General features: G+C 42.9%; 1 protein-coding gene across 1 annotated transcript; it reads left to right on the top strand.

Moving 5' to 3' along the window:
• Nucleotides 1–850: 850 nt before the first annotated feature.
• Nucleotides 851–17,443, top strand: LOC101833890 (lysozyme-like protein 1). Its single transcript, XM_013124536.2, has 6 exons — nt 851–972; nt 2,389–2,426; nt 3,109–3,272; nt 3,793–3,951; nt 16,439–16,517; nt 17,230–17,443. Exons 2-6 carry the CDS (start codon nt 2,398–2,400, stop codon nt 17,297–17,299), a joined length of 501 nt encoding a protein of 166 aa, XP_012979990.2. The 5' UTR covers nt 851–972; nt 2,389–2,397; the 3' UTR covers nt 17,300–17,443.
• Nucleotides 17,444–22,152: the final 4,709 nt, after the last annotated feature.

Raw genomic sequence — 22,152 nt, 5'->3', positions numbered from 1 at the left:
AGGAACTGGTCCTACAGACATTCTTAGAAAAGTAAAGAAAAATAGCCTGTGTGAGATTATTGATTATAATATCTTTGTATTAGAAGAAAGAAATAGCTCCTGTATGCACAGCGATGAACTGTGTATGTTACTCTAGCTCTGAACAAGACTTAAAAGTAAATTTGGGCAAAACATCTGCATTATTGGCAGAATAAATTTAAGAATATGTAGTGATTAATACCACTGGCAATATCCTTCTAACTAGACCTGCATATGACGATTAAAATTTTGATGTATTGTCCCATTGAAGCCGGGAGACAAATGGGCTCAAAACCAGATCTTTTGTGCCATGTTAACATTTTCAATAATAGTGAAAGAGTGCTTGTCATGTACAAATATTTTATTGGGATTGGGAGTTCTTGCACTGTAATACTGCATTCCTGTCCTCTAGGCGCTGTTAAGTTCTCCTTGGATTCTCCTGTTTTTCTAACAACATTTTATTAATAGCCATTTGCGTAAAGTAAATAAATTTATGCTGTTAAAGTCTTAAATGTTAATTTCACCTTTTTCTTTTAAATTTTAACATATATAGTGTTGATGGTCGATAAAGCATGGAAGTGCAGGAACCTGTAATTGAAATTCTGGGTTCATGCCCACTTAGTGATGTGGGTTGGGATGAAGTTTGGAGACTGCTATTTTAGAAAGGTGATCTCACTTGCAAGGGAGACCTTGGCTAAGTTGTCTAATGGCTCAGGCTGTTGACTAGGAAGAATAAAAAGAGACACAGGTAGATGTCAAACAAGACTGTTGAGAACTTTGGTGTTCTAGAACCTCCAGGCATCTGGAAACAAAGGCAATAAGAACCCTTCCTTTGCCAAGGTTCTAGGGAAAGGCCCTTGAGTTAGTGAAGGATCACTTGTGCCTTGTGAGAATCAGAAATGGCTTCAGGGGATTCACGAAGGTCCTTCCTGGAAACTACCACTCACTGACTGAGTAAGTAGAACCAGGTTTCTCCCACCCATCACCCAGGAAACTAGTCTACAGATGGCACTGGGAATCTACCTTCTCAGTAGGAGTGGAACCACAGCTGTCTGACCAGCCCAGCAAGGGCAAGCCCTGGCTTCAGAGTGGTTGAGCAGTATGCTTGGGGCTGCCACTGCTATGGCTATTGTCTTGTTCTGTTTCAGAGCATATTCTGATGCAATGGATGGAAACTGACCAGATTTGTAGTCTCCTACACATCATCTGTCTGCCTCTCTGTACCTAGTGTAAAGTCACTGGGCAACACACTTCCCTAAAGAGACAGATGGTATTGTAGGTTTGGTGGCCTCTACAGTTTGTCATGGTTCCTGAGGACTGACACTGCAGCACTGTGGAAGCAGCCAAGCACACCATACAACCATATAGGCCACCATATGCCACCAATATACTACCATGCATACCACCCGAGTTCCAATAAAACCTTACTTGGAAAAATAGATCTGATTTTCTGAGCCTTGTCCTTCACCAGCATCCAGGTACCCCATTGCTTAGAAACTGGAAAACCCACTGTGGTCCTCTGCTAGTTCATGCTTGCACACTGAGTCCTGTTTTCAAACTTCTCAATTGGGGGGAAATCTATCTCCATGGGAATGACTAGCACCTTGGGAAGATTCTAGGCAGTTGCAGAAAATAATAATAGACAAAAAACTGTACAAATCTTAGTGTCTTGAGTAATTATCAGAGATATCACTACAGCCTCATTCCCGCAGTGTTGCTTGAAGATGGCATTGTTTGCATGGGAAAAGATCTTACTGGAAGCCAGCGCCAACAAGAAATACAACTCCCACTCTCGAAACCCTTTGAAATAAGTCATCACCAGGTTTTTTGTTGCTCCTGCCCCTCACCCTCAACATTTCCCACTCATCTGACCATTGTCCTCTCTCCACGCAAATTTACCAGAAGCCAAACATGTAGAGACCTCCACTGGAGTAGCAGTGAGGGAAACCCCTAAAAAAAACCCACAAAAAACAAACAACAAACAAAAACACTCCATCGTTTTTCAAAGTCAGATGAGAGACTGGTATGTCTCTCAACACCTCCCCATCTGGAAAAGCATCAAATAAGAGAATGGCAGAGACACAGAGCCCTCTGCAGATCAGAAGTCCAGTGTCCCCGCAGACACTCATCTGTCCCATCTCTTGCTGCCAAAATTGAGTGCATATGTATGGAATACCTTCCTCCCTCCTTTCTTCATCTATACTGAGTTAGGGTGAATATCTGGAAAGGACATGGTGTCCACCTGGATGTCAGTGAGGGAAGGTACATTTCTCTTTGTCTGACTCTAAGGATACAGCAGCAAGATCCTCCAGTCTTACTCCTGCCCTGTGTGTTGTGTCTGAGTTATTTTCTCCTTTTTCCCCCCAATAGAGGTTCAGAATGGCTGAAAACGGGCAGGACGTAATCAGGTGGGTGTAGCATGAATTCTAATTGTTCTTAATAATAAAAACTTGGAGTCAGCTATCAGGGGTGAAAGCTGAAGGATCAGAGAAGCAGAGTGGCCAGCCACTATAGTTTTCTTATTCTACCAATGCTCAGACCAAAGGGGTATCCTGTTCTCAGACTGCCTCCTCAGTCTCACCGCCTCAGACTGTATTGCTCCTCAAACTGTACTGCGTTCCTGTCTCCTCCCGCCTTATGTTCTTCTCTCTGCCCAGCCATATCACTCCTGTCTCCACCTCCTTAGTGCTGGATTAAGGGCATGTGATCCCAAATGCAGGAATCACCTTTGTGTGAGCTCTTTTTCTCTTTTAGACAGAGTCACAGTTAATCAGTCTCTTGTAGCCCAGGGTGGCCTTGAACTCACAGAGATCCGTCTGCATCTGTCTCCCTGGTGCTGGGATTAAAAGTGTGTGCCACTACTGCCTGGCCTCTGTGGCTAACTAATGGCTTAGCTCTGCACTCTGATCTTCAGGCACGCTTTATTTGTTATAGCATAAACAAAATATCACCACAGGTGGGGTTGCCCACAACCAAGAAGTACTAACGTGGGGTTGCCCTCAACCAAGAGAACTGTGTTCTGAAACTCTGGTGACTGGTGCTCTGAGGATGAATCAAGGTTGCCTGACTGCTCTCCGGATCTTTTGGCAGACTCTGCTTCCAACGGGCCTGGGGGATGAAGGCTGTTGGCATCTTGGCCCTGATTATCAGCCTCAGCATAGTTGCAGAATCCAAAGTCTACACCCGATGTAAACTGGCAAAAATATTTGTGAAGGCTGGCCTGGACAATTACGAGGGATTTACCCTTGGAAACTGTGAGATTTCTCCCCTACCTCCTGTCTCATTCTAGTTTTGAGTGTGGGCGTCTTCTAGGAGGTGTTGCAGATCCACTCCGTGTTTCCACCTGGTGGTCTCCAGCCCAACAAGCTCTACTCCCACCGGAGATGGCTGCCAGCTCTTCACATGTTCTCCTGAGCTGCTCATGCTCACCCTTCTCTCCTTCTCCCCATGGTCTCTGGTTGCTCATTGCTGGAGTCCTATGCTCATGTCCCCAGGGAGGGAAAAGAACAACGATGCCACTCATCCCAGTGTGTGGGGGAGACCAGGATTCCCCAGATAAGGCTCAGCTACTGACTGCTGTGCAGGTTCTGGTTGGCACCCCTGCTCCTGTACACACTCCCATGTCCTGCTGATATTTCTCACTTGTGCATCTCACCCAAAGTTCTGCTGGGAGGAGGCCAGTGGGTATAAAGAAATTGTATAAAGAAAGTCACCTCACAGGGCAGGCTGAACTAAAGGACTGTGGTCTCCTTAGGTCTTTCTCTCCCCATATAGGGATCTGCATGGCATACTACGAGAGCCACTACAACACCACAGTCCGGACTTTCCTGAAGGATGGGAGCATTGACTATGGCATATTCCAGATAAACAGCTTTACGTGGTGCAGAAATGAGAGAAGACAACAGAAGAATCACTGCCACGTTGCCTGCGCAGGTACTGCTTCTGATTATCCAAATTCTTCATCTTCCGGAGGCAAAATAAGAATGTGGGTTGCAGGAGGCACACCTGCATCTGCTTTAAAACTCAGAGTTCATATTCACAAGTAAGTCATTCCTGGGCCGGCAGATGGCTCAGGAGTTTCTCCTGCGGCATAGGTGAGCAAATGTCTTATTCGTCCTAGGGTGGTTTTCAGTGAGCCCTCCATGAAAACAGGGTTGAACAGATGACCTAGGTCTTTTTGTGAACTGTAACATTTCAATTTTCAACAGCTGTCCCTGCCAAGTGCACACCAGAACTGCCGTTCTTTGAGCACTGAACTCTGTGTCTCTTTGTGTGGATTAAGACAAATGGACTCCATTTCCATTTCTTAAAAAGGAGAAAGTAAACTAGGATTCATTTCCTGCTCTCTGCTTCTGTTACTCAAGTGATACATGTGAGACCAGAGCGGAGAGCAGAGAACAGTGAAACACAGCATACATGAGCTCCGCTTTACCAAGCCTTACCCAGTGAACAAGAGTGAGTGTTGATACAAAAGCTAACTCAATGGCTGACCAGGCAGGAATCAATTAATGTGTGCTCTAAGGGAAAATTATATTTTAAGAAATCCCAGGGCTGGGTATCTAGCTCAGTGGTGTATAGTGCTTGTCTGGCATATTGGAGACCCTATGATCAATGCCTAGTTCCATCAAAAATAGAAAAGAAAAATTTCATGGAAAATTCTGACTGGGCACGTGGAAGATGAACAGGACTTGAGAATCTAGAGACAATGAAGAGTCATTCTAGGCAAAGCAAATAGAAAAAACATAGAACTGCACATGGGAAGGTTTAAGGTTGGGGGAGTACTGAGACATTCTTCCTACAAGGAAGGAAAGAATACGTAAGAATTCTAGCAAACGAGGTAGGAAAGGCAGGAGTCTTCCGGCTGAGGGGTTGATGCCAGCCAAGCTAAGATGTCTGCCTTGGTGTCTCCCTGTAGTGGGAGGAGAGCCGTGGTTAGTCAATTTAGCACTGATTACAATGGACTAGTTTGCAAGAAGGGCATGAAGTAGGTCAAAGAGAATGCCACATAAGCAGCCCTGCAGTGATTGTAGTGATGTCGTAGCAAGTTGACATAGCAAGTGACAACTGTAGCAAGTGGTCATTGGTACTTACAGGGGAGAGGCTGGAGAAGAGGAAACAGCTATGAAGCAGGCAGGAAAGATGGGGGAAGACTGCTGTGTTCTCTCTAATTCATTCACTGATGTGTCCCCGATACCTAGAGCATTAGGTGTCCATTATTGGTGCTCATAAATATACTTTTATTGAAGACAAGAACAGAAATCATGAAGGACAGGGTTGAAGTCAGTCAGAAAGGACTCTGGGACAAATTCTTTGGGAGCAGAAAACAAACTGTTTTAATTGATCTTTGCTTCATTAAAGACAGTAGTATGTTTGCACGGACGGAGGACTGAATCACTTATCGATTTACCGAGTGAGTTGTTCATAGCTAGCATTAATACAGAATGGTCACAGCCTTCTAAGGCAAACTGCCCAGCTGTTTACTAGCCCTTCATATAGAAGATTACTCTGTCAGACCTGGGGTCTGCTTCTTCCCCCTTAGTTCTAGTTTTTTCTTCTGGATCCATTCCATACAAGTTCATTCTATCTTATAGTCAAAGGCTATTGATGGCCTGCAGAAGGTGCTTTTTTATTTTTATGTCTTGTGTTAAAATCATCTGTATCTTTGATAAGACCTTTCAGCCCTCCTGGAGTAGGGACTTCCTGCTAAGTGTGACAATCAGACCTGTGCATTCCCTGCACCAGAACTCAATAGTGGCACTTCAGTATGTTTGTTCTGTGTTCGAGTTCATTTCAGTTATTAACTGGATTGCGTTAAGAAACAGCTAGAGCACTAAGGAGACTTCATTGCTTTACGAAACAGCCAGTGCACTGAGGAGACACACCTGAGCTTGTCTGTGAGGGTGTTTGTTGAGGATGGAAGATATATCCGAAATGTGGGCAGCACCCTTCCATGGATGGAATAAAAATGGAGAAAGGAACCGGGCCTACTGGTGCTACTTTAATCTCAGCACTTGGGAGACAGGCACTCTGAGAATTCCAGACCAACCTGGTCTACAGAGTGAGCTCCAGGACAGCTAGGGCAACATAGTGAGATCTCAAAAAAAAACAAGCATAAGAAAGGGGGTGAAGGTGTAGTGACATATCCACATCCGTACCTGTGACCACACCTAAACGGGCTTGGTCAGTGCAACATGAAAGGGGAAGGAACTGGGCAGCAGGAGTCATGTCTCTCTGCTTCTGTACTGGGGACACAATGAGGACCATCTGCCTCATGTTCCTACTGCCATCCACTCCCTTCCCACCACGACGGACTGCTTCCCTTCAAAAATCTTTCACCCTTTCCCTTTGTTTATTGTTTTGTCACAACAACAAGAAAAACATCTATACACCATTTCATCCCTTAAACCGATGACTGAAAGACCTTACATGGCAAAAGAATCTTCAAAATTGTGACTATGAGTACTGAGTTTGAGTAAGAGAGGGAATATTGGACACAATGATTAGACCCAATCTAAGCATGTGAGTCCTTAGAAGGAGAGGGTCTTGTCCATTCGAGGTCACAGGGAGACAGGAACAGAAAGAGAGATGAAGATTAGAGGCTCAACCAACATTGCTGGCTTGGAAAGCAGTAAGTGAGACGTGAGCCAAGCATTGTGGGTGGCCTACAGAAGCTCGGGTTGTCTCTCATCTTATATCAAAGAAACAAACATGTACCTCAGTGCTACAATCAGAGGGGACTGAATACTACCAAAACACAAACAAGAGGAAATGGGTTCTCCCCTAGACCATTCAAAAAGGAAAACATGAGTCAATGCATGACTTTCACCCAACAGATCCCAGGTTGCCCTTCCACACAGCTATAAGAAAAGTTTGTGCTGTCAATGCCACGATACTTGTGGTCATTTATTTGGGCAGAAATAGACAACAAATACACATCACCCCTACTTGACAGCCACTGTGTTCACTAGGAGTCACTGATAAAGTTAGAACAAGGTGTGTTTTAGGAAAAAGAAGAGTCTTGAGAACAAAATGAAGAAAGAAGTCTTGTGAATTAACAACTGATAATGGAAAGAAAAGCCTGAAGGATTCGAGAAGGAAAAGACCATGAGGAAGCCTCTAGCAGCAGCACAGGAGAAAGAGAAAGACAGAAAACAGCAAAGATATGGACAATAAAATGAATGATATTGCAAAATACAAGGATATGACCCTGGACAGGAGAGAGAAATGTGGAACCCTTGCATACAGTTCCCACTTCCACCCCCAGCACAGCATACAACCCAAACCCAAACTAAAGGACAGGACTCTAGCACATGAGACCTACCGTGTGACTTGGGTAATGCAGGCTAACACTCAGGCACATCCTTCCAAAACTTCAGAACATAAAGAGAAATGAAATTCGCTACACATTTCCACTAGGAAAACAAATGTATGTGGTCCATACAAACGATTAAGCACAGAGTAAGCAACATAAAATTTCTCGGTTACAGCACTGGTAGAAGAAAGAGGAAGAATGTGCCCAAAATTCTGAAGAACAACTTCCCATAGAAATTCCTTTCTTAGTCAAATCATCAATACATTTTGAGTATATCGTAAGTATATTTTTAAACAAGTTGCTGAAAATTTAAACTTCACCTTTATATCATATGGTGTCCTGACTTCACAGAAAACTCAAAGTTGAAAATTAAAAGGAAAAACATAATGTTTTTATTAATTCTTTGAAAAAAGTAATTGTTTGACCATACTCTACTCCCTACCCCAGCTCCTCCCAGAACCACCCTGCCCGCCTTCCTCCAAACACACTCAACTTGGAGCTTTCTTTCTTGCTGCCACATTCCTCTTTCTTTCATCAACTGAGTCCAGTCTGTGTTGTTCAACTAGTCTTAGAAGTAGGGTCTAGAGGGTGGTTGACCTACCAGGAGTCACATCATTAAAGAAAACGGATTCTCCCAGTAGGTATTAAATGCCGGTCATTCCTTGGTGAGAGTGCATTCTCACCTCCCTCTTTCCACGCTGAGATCTTTCTTCTAATTTGAGCTTGCACAGCCTTTGCATGTTGTCACAACTGCTACTGAGTAGTTCATATATATACGACCTATTGAGTCTGGGAAAGTGTTCTCGTTAAGTTACTCATCACCTCTGACTCCTATAGACTTTCTGACCCCTCTTCTGTAAAGATCCCAATACTTTCTAGGAGGGGTGTGGCATGGATATCCCACTGAGGGCTGAGCACTAGAGTTTCTCATCTCTTCATGTTTCCCAGGTGAGAGTCGCAATATTAATTGTTGCCATCTGCTGCAAAGGGAAGATTCTCTGATGAGGGATGAGGGATGTTCTCATCTATATAAGCGCAGTAATAAGCCATTAGGAAACATTTCCATACTATGTTCACTTGGCATAATAATAAAATTGGGTTCTCCCTAGGGCCATAGATTCTCAGTCGTGTCAACAGTGTCGTGTACGAGTTCCATCAGAAAGTGGTTGTTTACTCCTACAACATTCGTGCCACTCGCTTACCAATGGACATATCTTGTCAAGCTGGTCATTATTGTAGCTTGAGGTATGACCTTCAGATTCTTCTTCTTCTCCAACAGCATATATAATGCCTTCCAGCAATCCATGAAAATTTTATCAAAACTATTAAAGAATAATCTTTCTTCTGGGAGGCAATGAAGATGGTAAAGCAGATGATGGGGAACAGGAAACATTGCCATTACCTGACCTAAAACAGAATGAAAACAGGGCTGTGACCAGTTTCTCACTGAAGAATCTGTGGAGGAGACACGACCTCTCTTGGAGGACACAGCTATGCTAAATGACCTAGAGAAAAATCTGGAGGACTCACTGTCCTCACTTCCTCCATTCCTTACTGGTGGTCAGTCTGACTTAAGCCTCCTGAAGTCAGAGAACATGAAAGTTCATTGGTGACTTTTCTGTGGATTTGCTTGCCAGTGCACAGAAATGATAAAGACAGATATGGAGAAAGATTCTAGCACAGTTGCAATGTAATTTTCTCATAACATTGTTAGGGGAGGTTTTTCACAAGAGGATAAATTAAAGCAAGAAAAAGAAAGACACAAATCAGGAAAACAAACCAGGAACTCAGTGAAAGAGAAAGGCCAAGAGAATGTTCCACATGGCCCAGGGAGGAAAAACTATGTGATTTCCAGGCTGAAAAACTGATCTTTGTTCTCCAGCACATCGTTTGTCTCCATGGAAACCACGCATTTGAATAAAGCTTAGGTGCTCTGGAGTTACCAGCTGGGTGTTCAAGAAATGTCTCCTATCTTCCCTTGTCTTAGTTCTGTGAAGAGTGAGACGTTCTTAAATTAGTGGACATAGTAGTTTTGTTTCTTCTAACATGTGAGTTTCTGAAGCTCTATGACTAGGTGCAAGCACATTGATGATGGTGGTCTTCTCAGTGGGTTACCCTGCTCTCATTAGAGTCCTGCCTTCACCAGGGTAGCATCTCTCACACAGCCGCTGCAACTAATTTTAACTGCAACTTCTTTTTTTTTTTTTTCTGGTTGCTTTTTTTTTCCCCCTTTTTTTTAAATTTTTTTTCTCCAGATTTATTTTGGTAAAAAAAAAATCAGATATAACCTTTCAAAAATTACATTAATGTTTAACATGCATTCAAATAACTTTCTTTTTTTTTCCAGTTTAAATTTAGATAAGAAACGAGGTTGCTTCACAAGTCAGTTCCAGGTCCCTCTCCCATTCCCTCCCCTCCTCCCGTGCCATCCCCCCAACCCCCCCCATTATCCCCTCATTCCCCCAGGGAGGGTGAGGCCCTCCATGGGGGTGTGCATAGTCTGTCATTTCATATAGGGCAGGGCCTAGACCCTCCCCAAGAGTTCAGGGTGAGAGTGCACCTCACATTGTTCTATGGGAGTCCAAAGTCCGTGTGTATACTTGGGATGGGTACTGATCTGCTGCCCAAGGCTCAATAGGTTCCCTAGGCCTCCTCATTGACACCCAAATTCAGGGGGTATGGTCAATTTCTTTCTATTCTTTTGCTTTTAACTTATCTATGTCTGGGTCCTAAAGGTGAGTTTTTACAGGCAGAACATAGTTATCTTTTGTGTCCATTCTGGCAACCACACATTTGTATTATGTGATTGAACCAAGGTCGGCAACTACTTTCCTGAGAGACCACACAGTAAACATTTTGTTTAGACTTTGCAGGCCATATGGTTTCTGTTGCAGTTACTAAACCATAATGCAGAGTGAAAATGGCCACAAAACTATGTAAATGACTAGGCTTGGCTGTTTTCCAATAAGACTTTATTTAAAAACAAGGGCAGAGGAGGGGAGATGGATTAATCGACAAAGTGCTTGTTATGCAAATATGAACATTTGAGTTTGGGTTCTCTGCAACCAACATAAAAGCCCTGGCTCAGTGGGTATAACCCCAGTGACAGGGAGGAAGAGAAGGGGATTCTGGGGCCTTGCATGGCCACCAGTGAGCTCCAGTTTTGGGGAGAAACTATGTCTCAAAAAATAAGATAGGAAGTGACAGAAGACCCCATGATGTCAGTTTCTGGGCAGCATAAGCATGGATGTATGTTGTCTGTGATTTAAATGGGATCCTTGCTTTATGACATTCTATCTCAGTGCTGTGTGCCCATGTACTTCATTCCAGCATATTGTGCACCTCACTAGGAATTTTATTGTTTTCACTTGAAATGATTACCTGGCAGGCCACTTTATAGCAGAGATGGCTTTCACTGCATGTCATGTATGCTCCACCCTCATCACGCCCTCCTCCTTCCTTGGATGGAGTCCTTTGGGCAGGCAGTTGCAGAATATTCATTCTCAGTTAGCCAAATCATTTCCATCAACTGTTCCTGATTCTGTGGTAGAGGCCTCCTAACAAGCATGCCCAGCTTTCTTTGTCTGAAGGTGACTATTTAATTTTCATTCTTGAGAGAGTTTATGTGAAAATAAACACATAAATGAATTTCTGCACATAGAGGAGTAAAATGCCTCAAATATGAAAATGTGTGTATAAATACTATGTATTTCTATATAGACAGGAAATTCTAGATGGAAAGGAAAAAAATCATCCCTTCATCATCATGCTTCTCCTTCTAGATTCTGTCTTGGACACACCTTCCATGCTCAATGATCTCTCATCACTCACTGAGTCCCTCCTTTTAAATGTTTTCAGTATTTTCCCATTTATTCCTCAGTTTCTATCTTCAAAAATCTCTGTTCTTTTCTCCTGAAGTGTCCAACTTATCAAACTCAAGTCCATTTCATCTAGTGGTAGGAAATTGTTTTATACTCCATCTTATATTTTTCTGTTTGCATTGACCATTTTATCCTTACTATGGGTTATGTATTGACACCTCTTTGTCCACACAGTAGTTTTTCTTGGCTACTAGCAGGTGTGCTTGAGCAGTCTTAGTGGGTGTCTGGCTTGTTCCCATAAGGAAGGAGTGTTGGGTTTCAACAAGCAGTTGGATTCATCTTTAAGTACCACGACAGAGTGCTAGACTAGTTTATGATGCGGCTAGTTCATCCTCTACCAAAGCATGAGACTCTCCTAGCATCAGTTTGGGATGCTCTAGAGTAGTGGCTCTCAACTGTCTTACTGCCTTGACCCTTTATTACAGTTCCTCATGTTGTAGTGATCCCAACCATAAAAGTATTGCCGTTGCTACTTCATAACTATAATTTTGCTACTTATATGAATTGTAATGCAAATATCTGGCATGCAGGATATCTGATACACAACCCCTATGAAAGGTTTGCTTGGACACACTCCTACCCAGGGCTTTCTACCCACAGGTTGAGAAGCACTGCTCTAGATGTTCAGTGAGTTCTCTTCCTCCTGAGTAGCCAGAAATAGGGTAAGTCTCCCAACCTGCAGAGCCCTGTATTGTGCAGCACCAGAGCATTTGTTCCTGCCCTGCGTGGCTCAGGGAGTCAGACCCTCGGCTCATCGGTATTGTTTCAGATTCCCTATAAATCCCTGCTCCAGGGCTTCTGATCTATCCCAGCTTTCACCTACCTATCCTTCTCTGAGCAAAAATTCTGCCTCCGTTTTCTCTCTTAAAGGTCAACACAGTACCATCCAGGGTCCAACGTCTGAAAATAAGCTTTTTGCATATTAGTCCTATTTTTCCAGCCAATGACAGTGGGAAGAAAAAATTCTTCTCACTCTCACAGATATGCTTGACTTGATATGAACCGTATTCATTCAGTTAATACTGTCCCAATTTGATTTCAGTTAAGGAAGTCTTGGGAAATGCAGGCAAATATTCGTGTAGGGAGTCAAAGTGTTGGCAGATGATGGTTAGTACTAAAGAGCATCCCCACCTGTTTCCTCATCACCCAGAGATGGAGGGCTGGGCTTGTGGCCCCATGATAGAGTGCTTGTTTGGCATACACAGTGCCCTGGGCTCTATCCCTAGGATGGAATTTTTAGACACAGCTTTAAAACAGAAAATAGGATGTTGTCTTTACATCCTAACCAGCCTTCAGTGACTGGTGACCCTCAGCTATGAACCAGAAAGGCTGTAATTGGGAACAATGTCCTTCTGTCCCATGTCATATAGAAGTAGGAATATTTGTCATGAAACCCTAGAAATGAGTTAGTACTATGTATGTCCACAAAGTACTTGACCTTATATCTATGTACAGTGTAGAATTCATGCCACTTCAGAAATTATACAATCTCTTTCACTTCAAAACTGTATTTCTAAAATCCTTTCTTCCCTTATTCAAACTACTCAGAGTTTATTTTTTACCCACATGATGAGTTTTAAATGTATTCCCCCATAGTTATAACAGTTATAAACAATACCAAATTCATGTGGCTGGTACTCTGAAATGGTGTGTTGGGAAAGCAATTCAGGTTAAATGAGGTTGGAAGGATGGGACCCTGTCTTGACATAGTGACTTTATAGGATGGGGAGGGAGGCTGAGTAAGTATGCATTCTGTCTTCCAATTATGTCCTCTGCCATGTGCCTTCACCAGAAGGTCCCAGCAACATGCACTAAACAAAATTCTCTTGTTTATAAATTATTTAGTTCTGGGTATTTTGCTAGGGCACCAGAGGATGGACTAAGTAAGTATTTACATATAAACACACACACACACACATACATGCAAGCATACATAAACACACACACCATTTATGAAATTCCTGATACAATGACAATCTTTATTTTCTTCCAAAACACAGGCTTTGCTAGTGAGAGATGGTTACAGGAAAAATGATTGCTGTAGTGTAGTTCATGTATGCTAATCTTATTTCTCATCAGTCAGGCATCTGAGTTGGCCTTTGTTACTTCAGAGAAGAAAAAGAGATGTAAACCAGGACCGTGGAGGTTGTAATTACTCAGGGGGAGGCACAGGGAGGCACAGGGACGTTGACATGTGCTAGCTGGAAACCAGAACTGTTTTGGGTACCAATTGCTTCTGTTTTCTGTTGTTGAATGTAGAGTAAACTACTGTTACCGAGAAACTGTTCCTATTCTTGTTTGACTAGACAGAATTGTCTATTTAAGGTAAATTGGGCAGAAACAATTATTGGCATGAATCCTTCTAAAAGCCTGCTGCCTCCCCGATTTCTGCCCCTCTGCTGCCCCTCTGTGGTGATTTCCTTGTTCCAATGTCTCAACTGCATGTGGTTCCTCATGACTCACCCCAGGCTTCCTCAACACTAAGTTAATCTAGTCATTTTCAAGAGACTTTTTCTTTATTATCACTTTTTCTTTATTATTATTGTATTGGTTTCCTATAATCCAGGCTAGGTTCCAACTTACTGTATAGCTAAGGCTGGTCTTGAACTCATAACCTTCTTGCCTCTACCTCCCAAGAGCTGGAATTACAGCAATGCACTGCCACCACTCAGCTCTAAGGAGCACTTTTGAAACACCCTAACTAGGCTGATAAACAGCTTCTTCATGGTGCTCTCTTCCCTAACCCACACCACCTGACTCAGCTGTGAGTGAGTGACTCCTATTCAGGGTTCAAACTGTTTTCCCAAGGGACACATGCATGAGATATACTCCTGTCACAGAATAATGGAACATAGCAGGTTCCTCCTTGCAACACCAATGCCACTTGTTCTAGGATCCATCTACTTCCAAACCCAGGCTCATTTACTGGGCTTGGGGCTTCAGTTTGTAGAGACAACGATAGTATCCACTAAAATGGCTCTTCTGAGGATGAATGTTTATGAAGGTACTTACATACCTGACACAGTGAAAGTTGCATTAACTGATGGTAATGAATGGCTGTTGTTGTAGATATTTGTGTCTTGAGAAACAGAACTTACAAGCAGCTGTGGCTTTGCTGCTCCTGGTGACTCTAAACTAAATGCAAGGGTTCGTGTGCCCTGCTCTAGTTGTTCCTGCCTCCAGATCAATCCTGTCTCGGATTTTCTTTTTGTTGTGGTTCCTGTTTTTTTCCTGTTAAACGGTGTTTTTTTTTTTTAAATCAAAATCAAAACAAACCACATTTTGAATAAATTTGCCTAAAGGAACTGTCACTACCTTAGTCTTCTAAGAAAAGTAATATAATTAAAAGTAAACCAGAAGACTGAAGGAAAAACTTCACTTCTAGCAAATTTACAAACAATTCCCTATTGTGATGTTTTATTGAGACATGACATTTCAAGCCAATGTTTCTTCTTTCTGGTTATTATTTTTCTGACAGAATAAATGTATTTCTGTTGTAAAATGTTAGAGGATAAACAACTCGATTTCAAAGTGTTGACAAACACATCTTAGAGCAAATTCTCATTAAGACACCAGTGAGTTCACAGTCATCTCTTTTCTAAAGCTGCCCAATAAATCTGTAAAGGTGGGATCTTATGTACTGCATAATGGAAGACCCACGGGGGTGGGGAGCACATCTGAAATCTAGATAGACAACAGAGAGGCTAAGGCTTTAGATGTATTTAATGTTAATTAAGTTTACTGTGCATTATTATATTTCCCAGCTTTATTTATGATTCACAAAACCCTGTGTAAAGTATGTGTACAATGTGATGGTTTCTGATTCATATATATTATGAAGTGATTTCTACACTCAGCTAGCAGAACATCATATTTACTGGGTATTTATGTGTGGCATGTATGTAACATATGGGGGAGTAGTGAGTGTATGGTATTTGTGTGTGGTGTGTATATGTGTGTGGGTATGGTATGTATGTATACAGTGTATGGATATGGTATGTGGGTGGTATACGATGTGTAGAAAGTGTGTATTGTGTGTGTGGTATATGTTTGAGTTGTGTGCATATGGTGTGTGTGTATGGTGTGTATGTGTATGTGATATATGTAGTGGATGTTTGTGTGGGTGGTGTGTGTAGGGGGAGGAGGTGTGTGTGTGTGTGTGTGTGATGTCTGGTATATGGTGTATATGATACAGTATTAACTATTAATCATTATGCTGTACCCTGGATATTCTTCGTCTTACTTCTGCAAGTTTGTACTGTGACCAATATCTCCTTACCTCCCGCCCCAACTCCCAGACCCTAGGAACCACAACTCTGTTCTCAGATCTGCACCTAGAGAACCCGCCTTACTGTAGGATTGAGGCTAGACTTTTCATGTTTGTTTGACATTTTCTGTAGTGTTGATGTCAAGGAGGTTTGGGGACCACTTCCAGGCAAGCTGGGGAAAAAATAACTATCAAGGATTACACTTCAATGGAAAGATTTTGATTGACAAAGTAATAAAGAATGGGGCAGTTGCCTTAAAACAATACATTACATGAAAAACACCTTTGATAATTCTTTTAATGTACAAACTAGAAAATTACAACAAAGGTTTAGCCTTTACCAGATAGAGATGGCATAGATGTCAAAGTGATCTGAATGCAGAAAACATGGTGCTACTCAGCCTTGCATGTGTGTTTCTACGCGACAGTAAAAGTAGCTGACCCTGAGCATTTGAACCTCGCAGCTCACAACTGCCTATAGCTGTAGCTCAAGGGGGTCTAACACCCCCTTCAGGCCTCTCCCTCAACTCTCTTCCTACCCTCCCTCCCTCCCTCCCTGTCTCTCTCCCTGTCCCCCTCCCTGTCTCTCTCTCCCTTCCTCTCCCTCTCCTCCCTCTCCTCTCTCTCTGTCTCTCTCTCCCTCTCCCCTCCTCCCTCCCCCCTCCCTCTCCCATGTCGCTCTCACATACACACATCATAAATAATTTTAAAGTGTTTTTAATGCTTTCTGCTATCCTCTAAATGCAATTCCCCAAACTTTTCAGAACTGCATTATTCTCAGGTAGCGCACGGTAAGAAAGGTCTGGAAAATCAAAGCTGTATTACTGGAAAAAAATTCATGTTTCTCTGTAGGGAAAGTCACAACTCTTCCAAGGCCCTTCCAGAAAAGCACAGAAGCTCAGGTTTAAGGACCCCTCAGACAGCAAAAGACCCATCTAACCCTCACTTCTTTCTTTGCAGCCTTGCTCACTGATGACCTCACAGATGCCATTCTCTGTGCCAAGAAAATTGTTAAAGAGACACAAGGGATGAACTATTGGTGAGTGTTTCCTTGGGAGACTCGATCTGACCTGGGTGGGACCTACAGTGCATCCCTTCATAGTGGCTAGGATGCGCGTGGAAAATGGTGCCTGCAGAGTAGTCCAAACAAGGGAACATGACTGGTTTCCATTCACCCCCATGAGAGTGAAGGTCCCAAGCAACACAGTACAAGGGACAGGTATGGGCAAAGTCTTGCTGTCATGTGAAGGAACGGGCTCCATCTATCACATCTATCAATACACCAGGGGGCAGGGAGCCTGACCTTACTCTAAATTCGTGTGAGATTTGGAGTCTGCAAGAGGATCTGGTGAGGAAGGTAATAAACAGCAGCAAGGATGAAAACTCGAGCCTGTAAATGACAACTAGCAGGATCCACTTCTGAGCAGGCGCTTTCATCTCTGTGGCTGTGTTTCTAATGAATGCTGCTGCTAATCAGGCTTCCGGGTTGCTAGTTCAGAGCCAGCCAGGGCTCTCATTGATCTGTCCTGACAAAAGCAGTTTGCTTGCTGGGGAGGCAAATAGCGACTAGGAGGAAATGGGGTGAGGGAGGAGGGACACAGACAGGCCTTAATGAGACAGAGAGACAAAGGAATGGAAACTTTAGCTGTCTGAAGCATGTTGAACCCTGAGTACTCCTCCCAGGGTTGCATCTAAGGTCACTGGGGCTGGCATGCTTCCTCCTGCCGGTCCCATTTCCATCTCCTCCTCAGGCAGGGCTGGAAGAAACACTGCGAGGGCAAGGACATGTCTGAGTGGAAGAGAGGATGCGAGGTGTCCTGATTCGGAGCAGGGGCAAGGACGCTTTGCTGTGACTCCCCAGATATGTAATGAGTATGTATCCCTCACAGTATCCCTTCTCAAAGTTGGAGAGGGATCCCAAGCGGTATTTTAAAGGAAATAAATATTTCCATTTATATGTCTTCACTTCCCTCTGGCTTGAGTTCAATGATGTCATAATAACTTGATGGTGTTAAGACTTGGAACATCATCTCTGACATGTTGAAGACCTGGAGAGAATACACTTTCCTTCCTTGCTGTAAAGGTTCCTAAGTGTGTAGCCCTGACATGTCTGCTCATTGGAAGCTGGGCTTCTGAAGGCCAAAAGATGCACTGGGGAAGGGAGAGAAAAAGCTCCCAAGCCAGTTCGCCAACTCCTACATTCCCAAGAGCGTGTGACCATTCTTTCTAGTCAGAGCACATGCATCACTTTCTCAGATCAGAACTGCTGGAGAGAACATTCCTGCATCTGAGGTGGAACCCTGATGACAACTCTAGTGGAATAAAAAGGTGAAATCACAGTTATTAGCACCAACATCTAGAGCAATGGATCTCAACCTGTAGGTGTCACATATCATATCAGATATTCTGCGTATCAGATATTTACATTATGATTCACAGCATAGCAAAATTATTTATGAAGCAACAATGAAATAATTTTATAGTCGGGGGTCACCACAACTTGAGGAACTGTATTAAAGGGCTGGTACATTAGGAAGATTGAGAACCACTGATCTAGAAACTGCCCCCAGTTACGATACAATATCCACTTAAATTAAACCTACCAAATTCCAAAGCAACATTAGATTATCCACATAACTGTTAGATTCAAAAGAAACTCCAGGCAAATGGCTGTGTTGTCTATCAGCATGCCAAAGTACATGCTGGCTTCCAGGCTCTCAGCATCTCACCTGTTACAGAGTCTCTGGCTCATCTCGGTTCTTCTCACCCTACACTCCCTAACCCTAAACTTTAGCTCATGGGCTTCCCGTCTCCTGGCTTCTCATTCCTATATAACCATGTCATTTCAGCACAGCCATGTCCTCATTGTACACAATGACAAAATGGTTTTCATCTCCAGACATGCAGATTGAATGAGCTTGGCCAGGAACCTGATAACCACATGACCACGCTGCGGTGGCCTGAGGACATCAACCCCAGAGATATTTCTAGGATGGCTATGCTGGACATGGGCGTGTCTCTCTCTCCTGATGCACACAGCAGGATGGCTCTGCCCAGGGAATTCATGTCCATTTTCCTGTACATATCTTTCTGTCCTACAGGGCCACAGTTGGTTGAAGCTTTGATTCAACCTGCTTTGTTCTAAGATTGAGGTGAAAATAGGCTCTTGTTGAGTGCAATATGATCTAGACTGCACCAAATTAAGGTTTGTTGTTGGAGAAATGGTTATAAAGCAATAAGCCTCTGTTAGAACAAAGTCCTCACAGACTGATGAATATTGTCCCAACACCTACAAAACCCTTCAGTGACTATTGCCACTGATCAGCTTTGACTGCTGATCACTTCATATTAGTTTAACTTGCATATTTCTTCTTTGAAAAATCATAATAGCTGCTTGTCAAAGAATATGCGACAGTATTACCACAATTTAACAAGCATCATAAACCATGGGAGAAAAAAACTTTTGAAATACATCTAAGAATTGAAAGACAGTTCTATAAGATGACTTGAAAAAAACTGAAAAAACAATGTAGGTCCCATTAAGGTCCACTAAATCAGTAACCTGTGCCTATGGAAGTCCATAAATATGTATTTTCACTGTTATTACCCAGTCATCCATCTGTCCTGCAGGCCTCATACTTAGCGGAGTTCCTGCTTCATTAAAACCAGTGGCACCAAGTTAATGAGTGAGGTTGGCACAGACCTGGCGCCAGCCATTCAATGGCTAGGGGAAGAAAAAAATCCCCAAAGTTCAAGATAATGGGAAGCTTGCTAGCACTATGAGATTGATTTTTTTTTGTAAAACTCATAAAATCTTCAAGCATGCAATCTTACTATTTTCTCCCCAAATGTTTTATTTATTCAGTATCTCTATAAATACTAATTTAGGATGGAAAATATAAATTTCCATAATTAATGCCTCAGAAATGCAAGAGGAAATGATTACTTCTATTCTTAGATTATCTTTACTTGACAAAACCTCACTGTGGTTTCCATGACACCCGGAAGCAGACTTTCTTCTTTACTTTCCCATGACCACCACATCAGCAGGGCTACCAGTGATCACTGGTCAGGTGGTTAATAGCAGGGGTGTGTTATGAGCACACTTCTTTTCCTTTGGGGACTGGTTTTTGAGAAACCCCTCCCAGAGCATCTCTGCCCTTTGCATCCCAGCTTGCTCTCTGGTGTCCCTAACACTTTCTGGTCTGGTCTGCCATCTTCCTTGACACCTCCAGTGTCTAGCATTCTATTCCCCCTCTAGAGACTGGATCTTGCCTACAATGGAAAACCTGGCTGCTTGGCTGCAACTATAGCTCAGCCCAACCCACATGACACTTCCTTCGTCTTTCCTCTGAGCTCATATCATCCAGGGCTGGTATTCCTATCCAGTCTGTAAACTCCTTGATGCCTAGATTTTCTCTTTCACTTTCTAAGTTTCTCACAGTCCCTTTTGCAGTAATGACCACCTAATAGTTGATTATCAAAACTCTAATGCTGTTTGGTTCTGCTGGGTGCCTGGAATGACCGAAGGAATACAAGTGTTGTCTTGCATTTATGACGCTTTAATTTTCAAGACGCTGCTGGTAATAATCTTGGCTTTGGGCAGAACATGCTGCATTTTCTGCTGATCGCTCAGGTGCCAACTGGGGAAGCATCTCTCTACCCCCACAGTGTAACACACATTTATCTCACCTTATTCTTCTATGGGATAAACAGAGAGAAAGATGCTATCATGTGAACTCTAGATCTGGAATGTTCCTTGAAGGTTCATGGTTGCAAGTTTGGTCCCCAGCTCATAGTGCTATTGGAAAGTGTTAGAAACATCAGAGGCTGGGGCCTAGCTCATCGGGTAAGGGCACTTTGTATGTAAGTTTAAGGACCCAAGTTCAAATCCCTAGAACATATGTCTTTTAAAAAGCAAGATGCAGTTGCATGTGCTTTTAACTCAGCACTATGGGAGAGGAGACATCAGGATCACTGGGGCTTGCTGGTCATCAGCTTAGCCCAGGTTCAGCAAGAGACCCTGTCTCAAGGAAATAAAGCAGAAAATGAAAAGATGTCTAGTGTCTTCCCCTGATCTTTGTACATGTGCATAGTCACACCTGCCTGCACATACATTCCAGGTGTGCAACATACACACAAAAAGAAAGTAAGAAATATTTTAGAAGGTAGAGTCTTCATGGAGAAAGCATGCCACTGGGGATGTACCTTTGAAGGGGCACAGAGGTCCTCATCCCTTCCTCTCTTTCTGCTTCCTGGCCAACATCTCTCCATCCCAAGGCTCTGTGTCACCATAGAGATCATGACTCACGACCCTGAAACCTTAAACCAAAAGACATTTTCTTTTGTTCCTGGTGCTTTGTCTCACTGGCTGGATTCTAGCTGACTCAGAGGTTAACTCAGAGTCATTGGGTGGCAGAGAAAGAATGAACCTCCCTACACACACAGACACAAAGGGGACCCTTCTGGCCACTGAGGCTCCTCACGGCCGATGTGCTGTGTGCCAGGCTGTGGCATTGTCCCAGCCTTGCTTTTCCTCACCTTACTAGTTAAATCTCCAATTATAGTAGAATATTTATCATGAAGCACAAAGGAAACTATTTCCCAAAACTACAAAAGTGAAATCTCATTTAATAGCTACAATTATTTTTTCTTCTACTTTATCTGCTCAGTGTAAAGTACTTTATTTTGTACCTCTCTCTCTTTTGCTCACTATACCACAAGAGTACTGCCATAGAAATATTTTCCAAAATAGTCACATGGAAGAACATGAGAATTCTCATGATTCCCCATAGTTCATTTCCTCTGCAGTTGTAACTTTGAGTTAACCAATAGCATTTTCAGACCTTGGACTCTAAGCCAAATTCTACAAAATACCCTTTCTTCTCTCACTGTTTATTCTGCTCCAACCTTCATCCAAACTCCTCACTGCACTTTTACGGCCTCTGTCATCCCGTGGCTTTACCACTTAGGGGTGACTTTGAAGGCGTTTAGAAGCACAGTGTTGATCACAGTCTCAAACAATTAGGGTCTGTTATCTGTCATTGGTTGGTACTGTAATGGCAAATCACAGTTTCACCATCCCTGGACACAGATCAAAGCCAATACCAAACAGAGCCAAGAGCTCGGAAGAAAGTACCAGAGCCAACTCCGTGACTAGCTGTGTGCACAGGCAAGGTACCCTATGTTTGCATCTCTCTTGCACACTGGGAGTGGTAAGTGCCATACATAGCATGGAAAGGGGATTGTCACAGAAGCAGGAGCACAAGCCACAGTGCGGACATTAACAGTAGTTACTGATGCTGCTCAACTATTCACTTGCCCTTCTCCAGTATGTTCTAGTAGGTGACCTCTCACAGGCTCTGCAAACAGTTCTCAGGAGTGACCATATTTTGCATGAGATAATGAATGGCTCGCTCCAAAGGAAAAGGGATCCTGACTAAAAGAGAGCCCTGTGAAACTGTGGTTGCATCTATTTTAAAAACTCTCTGCAACTGTGATTTCCAAGCTACAGGGAATAAATAAATAAATAAATAAATAAATAAATAAATAAATAAACCCCACCCAACTCCGTGGCTAAATTGTCATGGCTGCTCCTTACCACATCCACACCAACAGCACAATTCTTGGTGAGGAAGAAAAATCTAAATCTATAGTTACCTTGAAAAGCATTC

This window comes from Mesocricetus auratus, unplaced genomic scaffold, assembly GCF_017639785.1.
Source record: "Mesocricetus auratus isolate SY011 unplaced genomic scaffold, BCM_Maur_2.0 Super-Scaffold_100013, whole genome shotgun sequence".
In the NCBI taxonomy this organism is placed as follows: Eukaryota; Metazoa; Chordata; class Mammalia; order Rodentia; family Cricetidae; genus Mesocricetus; species Mesocricetus auratus.
The sequence above is the reverse complement of the archived record's forward strand: the minus strand, read 5'-3'. Positions and strand labels throughout refer to the sequence as shown.

What these genes read in the sequence shown, in the direction of transcription:
- LOC101833890 (XM_013124536.2), top strand. Translation starts at nt 2,398, where the DNA reads ATGGCTGAAAACGGGCAGGACGTAATCAG. An exon ending in AACGGGCAGGACGTAATCAG is followed by an intron (nt 2,427 to 3,108) that starts GTGGGTGTAGCA and finishes ATCTTTTGGCAG; the next exon opens with ACTCTGCTTCCAACGGGCCT. An exon ending in ACACAAGGGATGAACTATTG is followed by an intron (nt 16,518 to 17,229) that starts GTGAGTGTTTCC and finishes TCTCCTCCTCAG; the next exon opens with GCAGGGCTGGAAGAAACACT.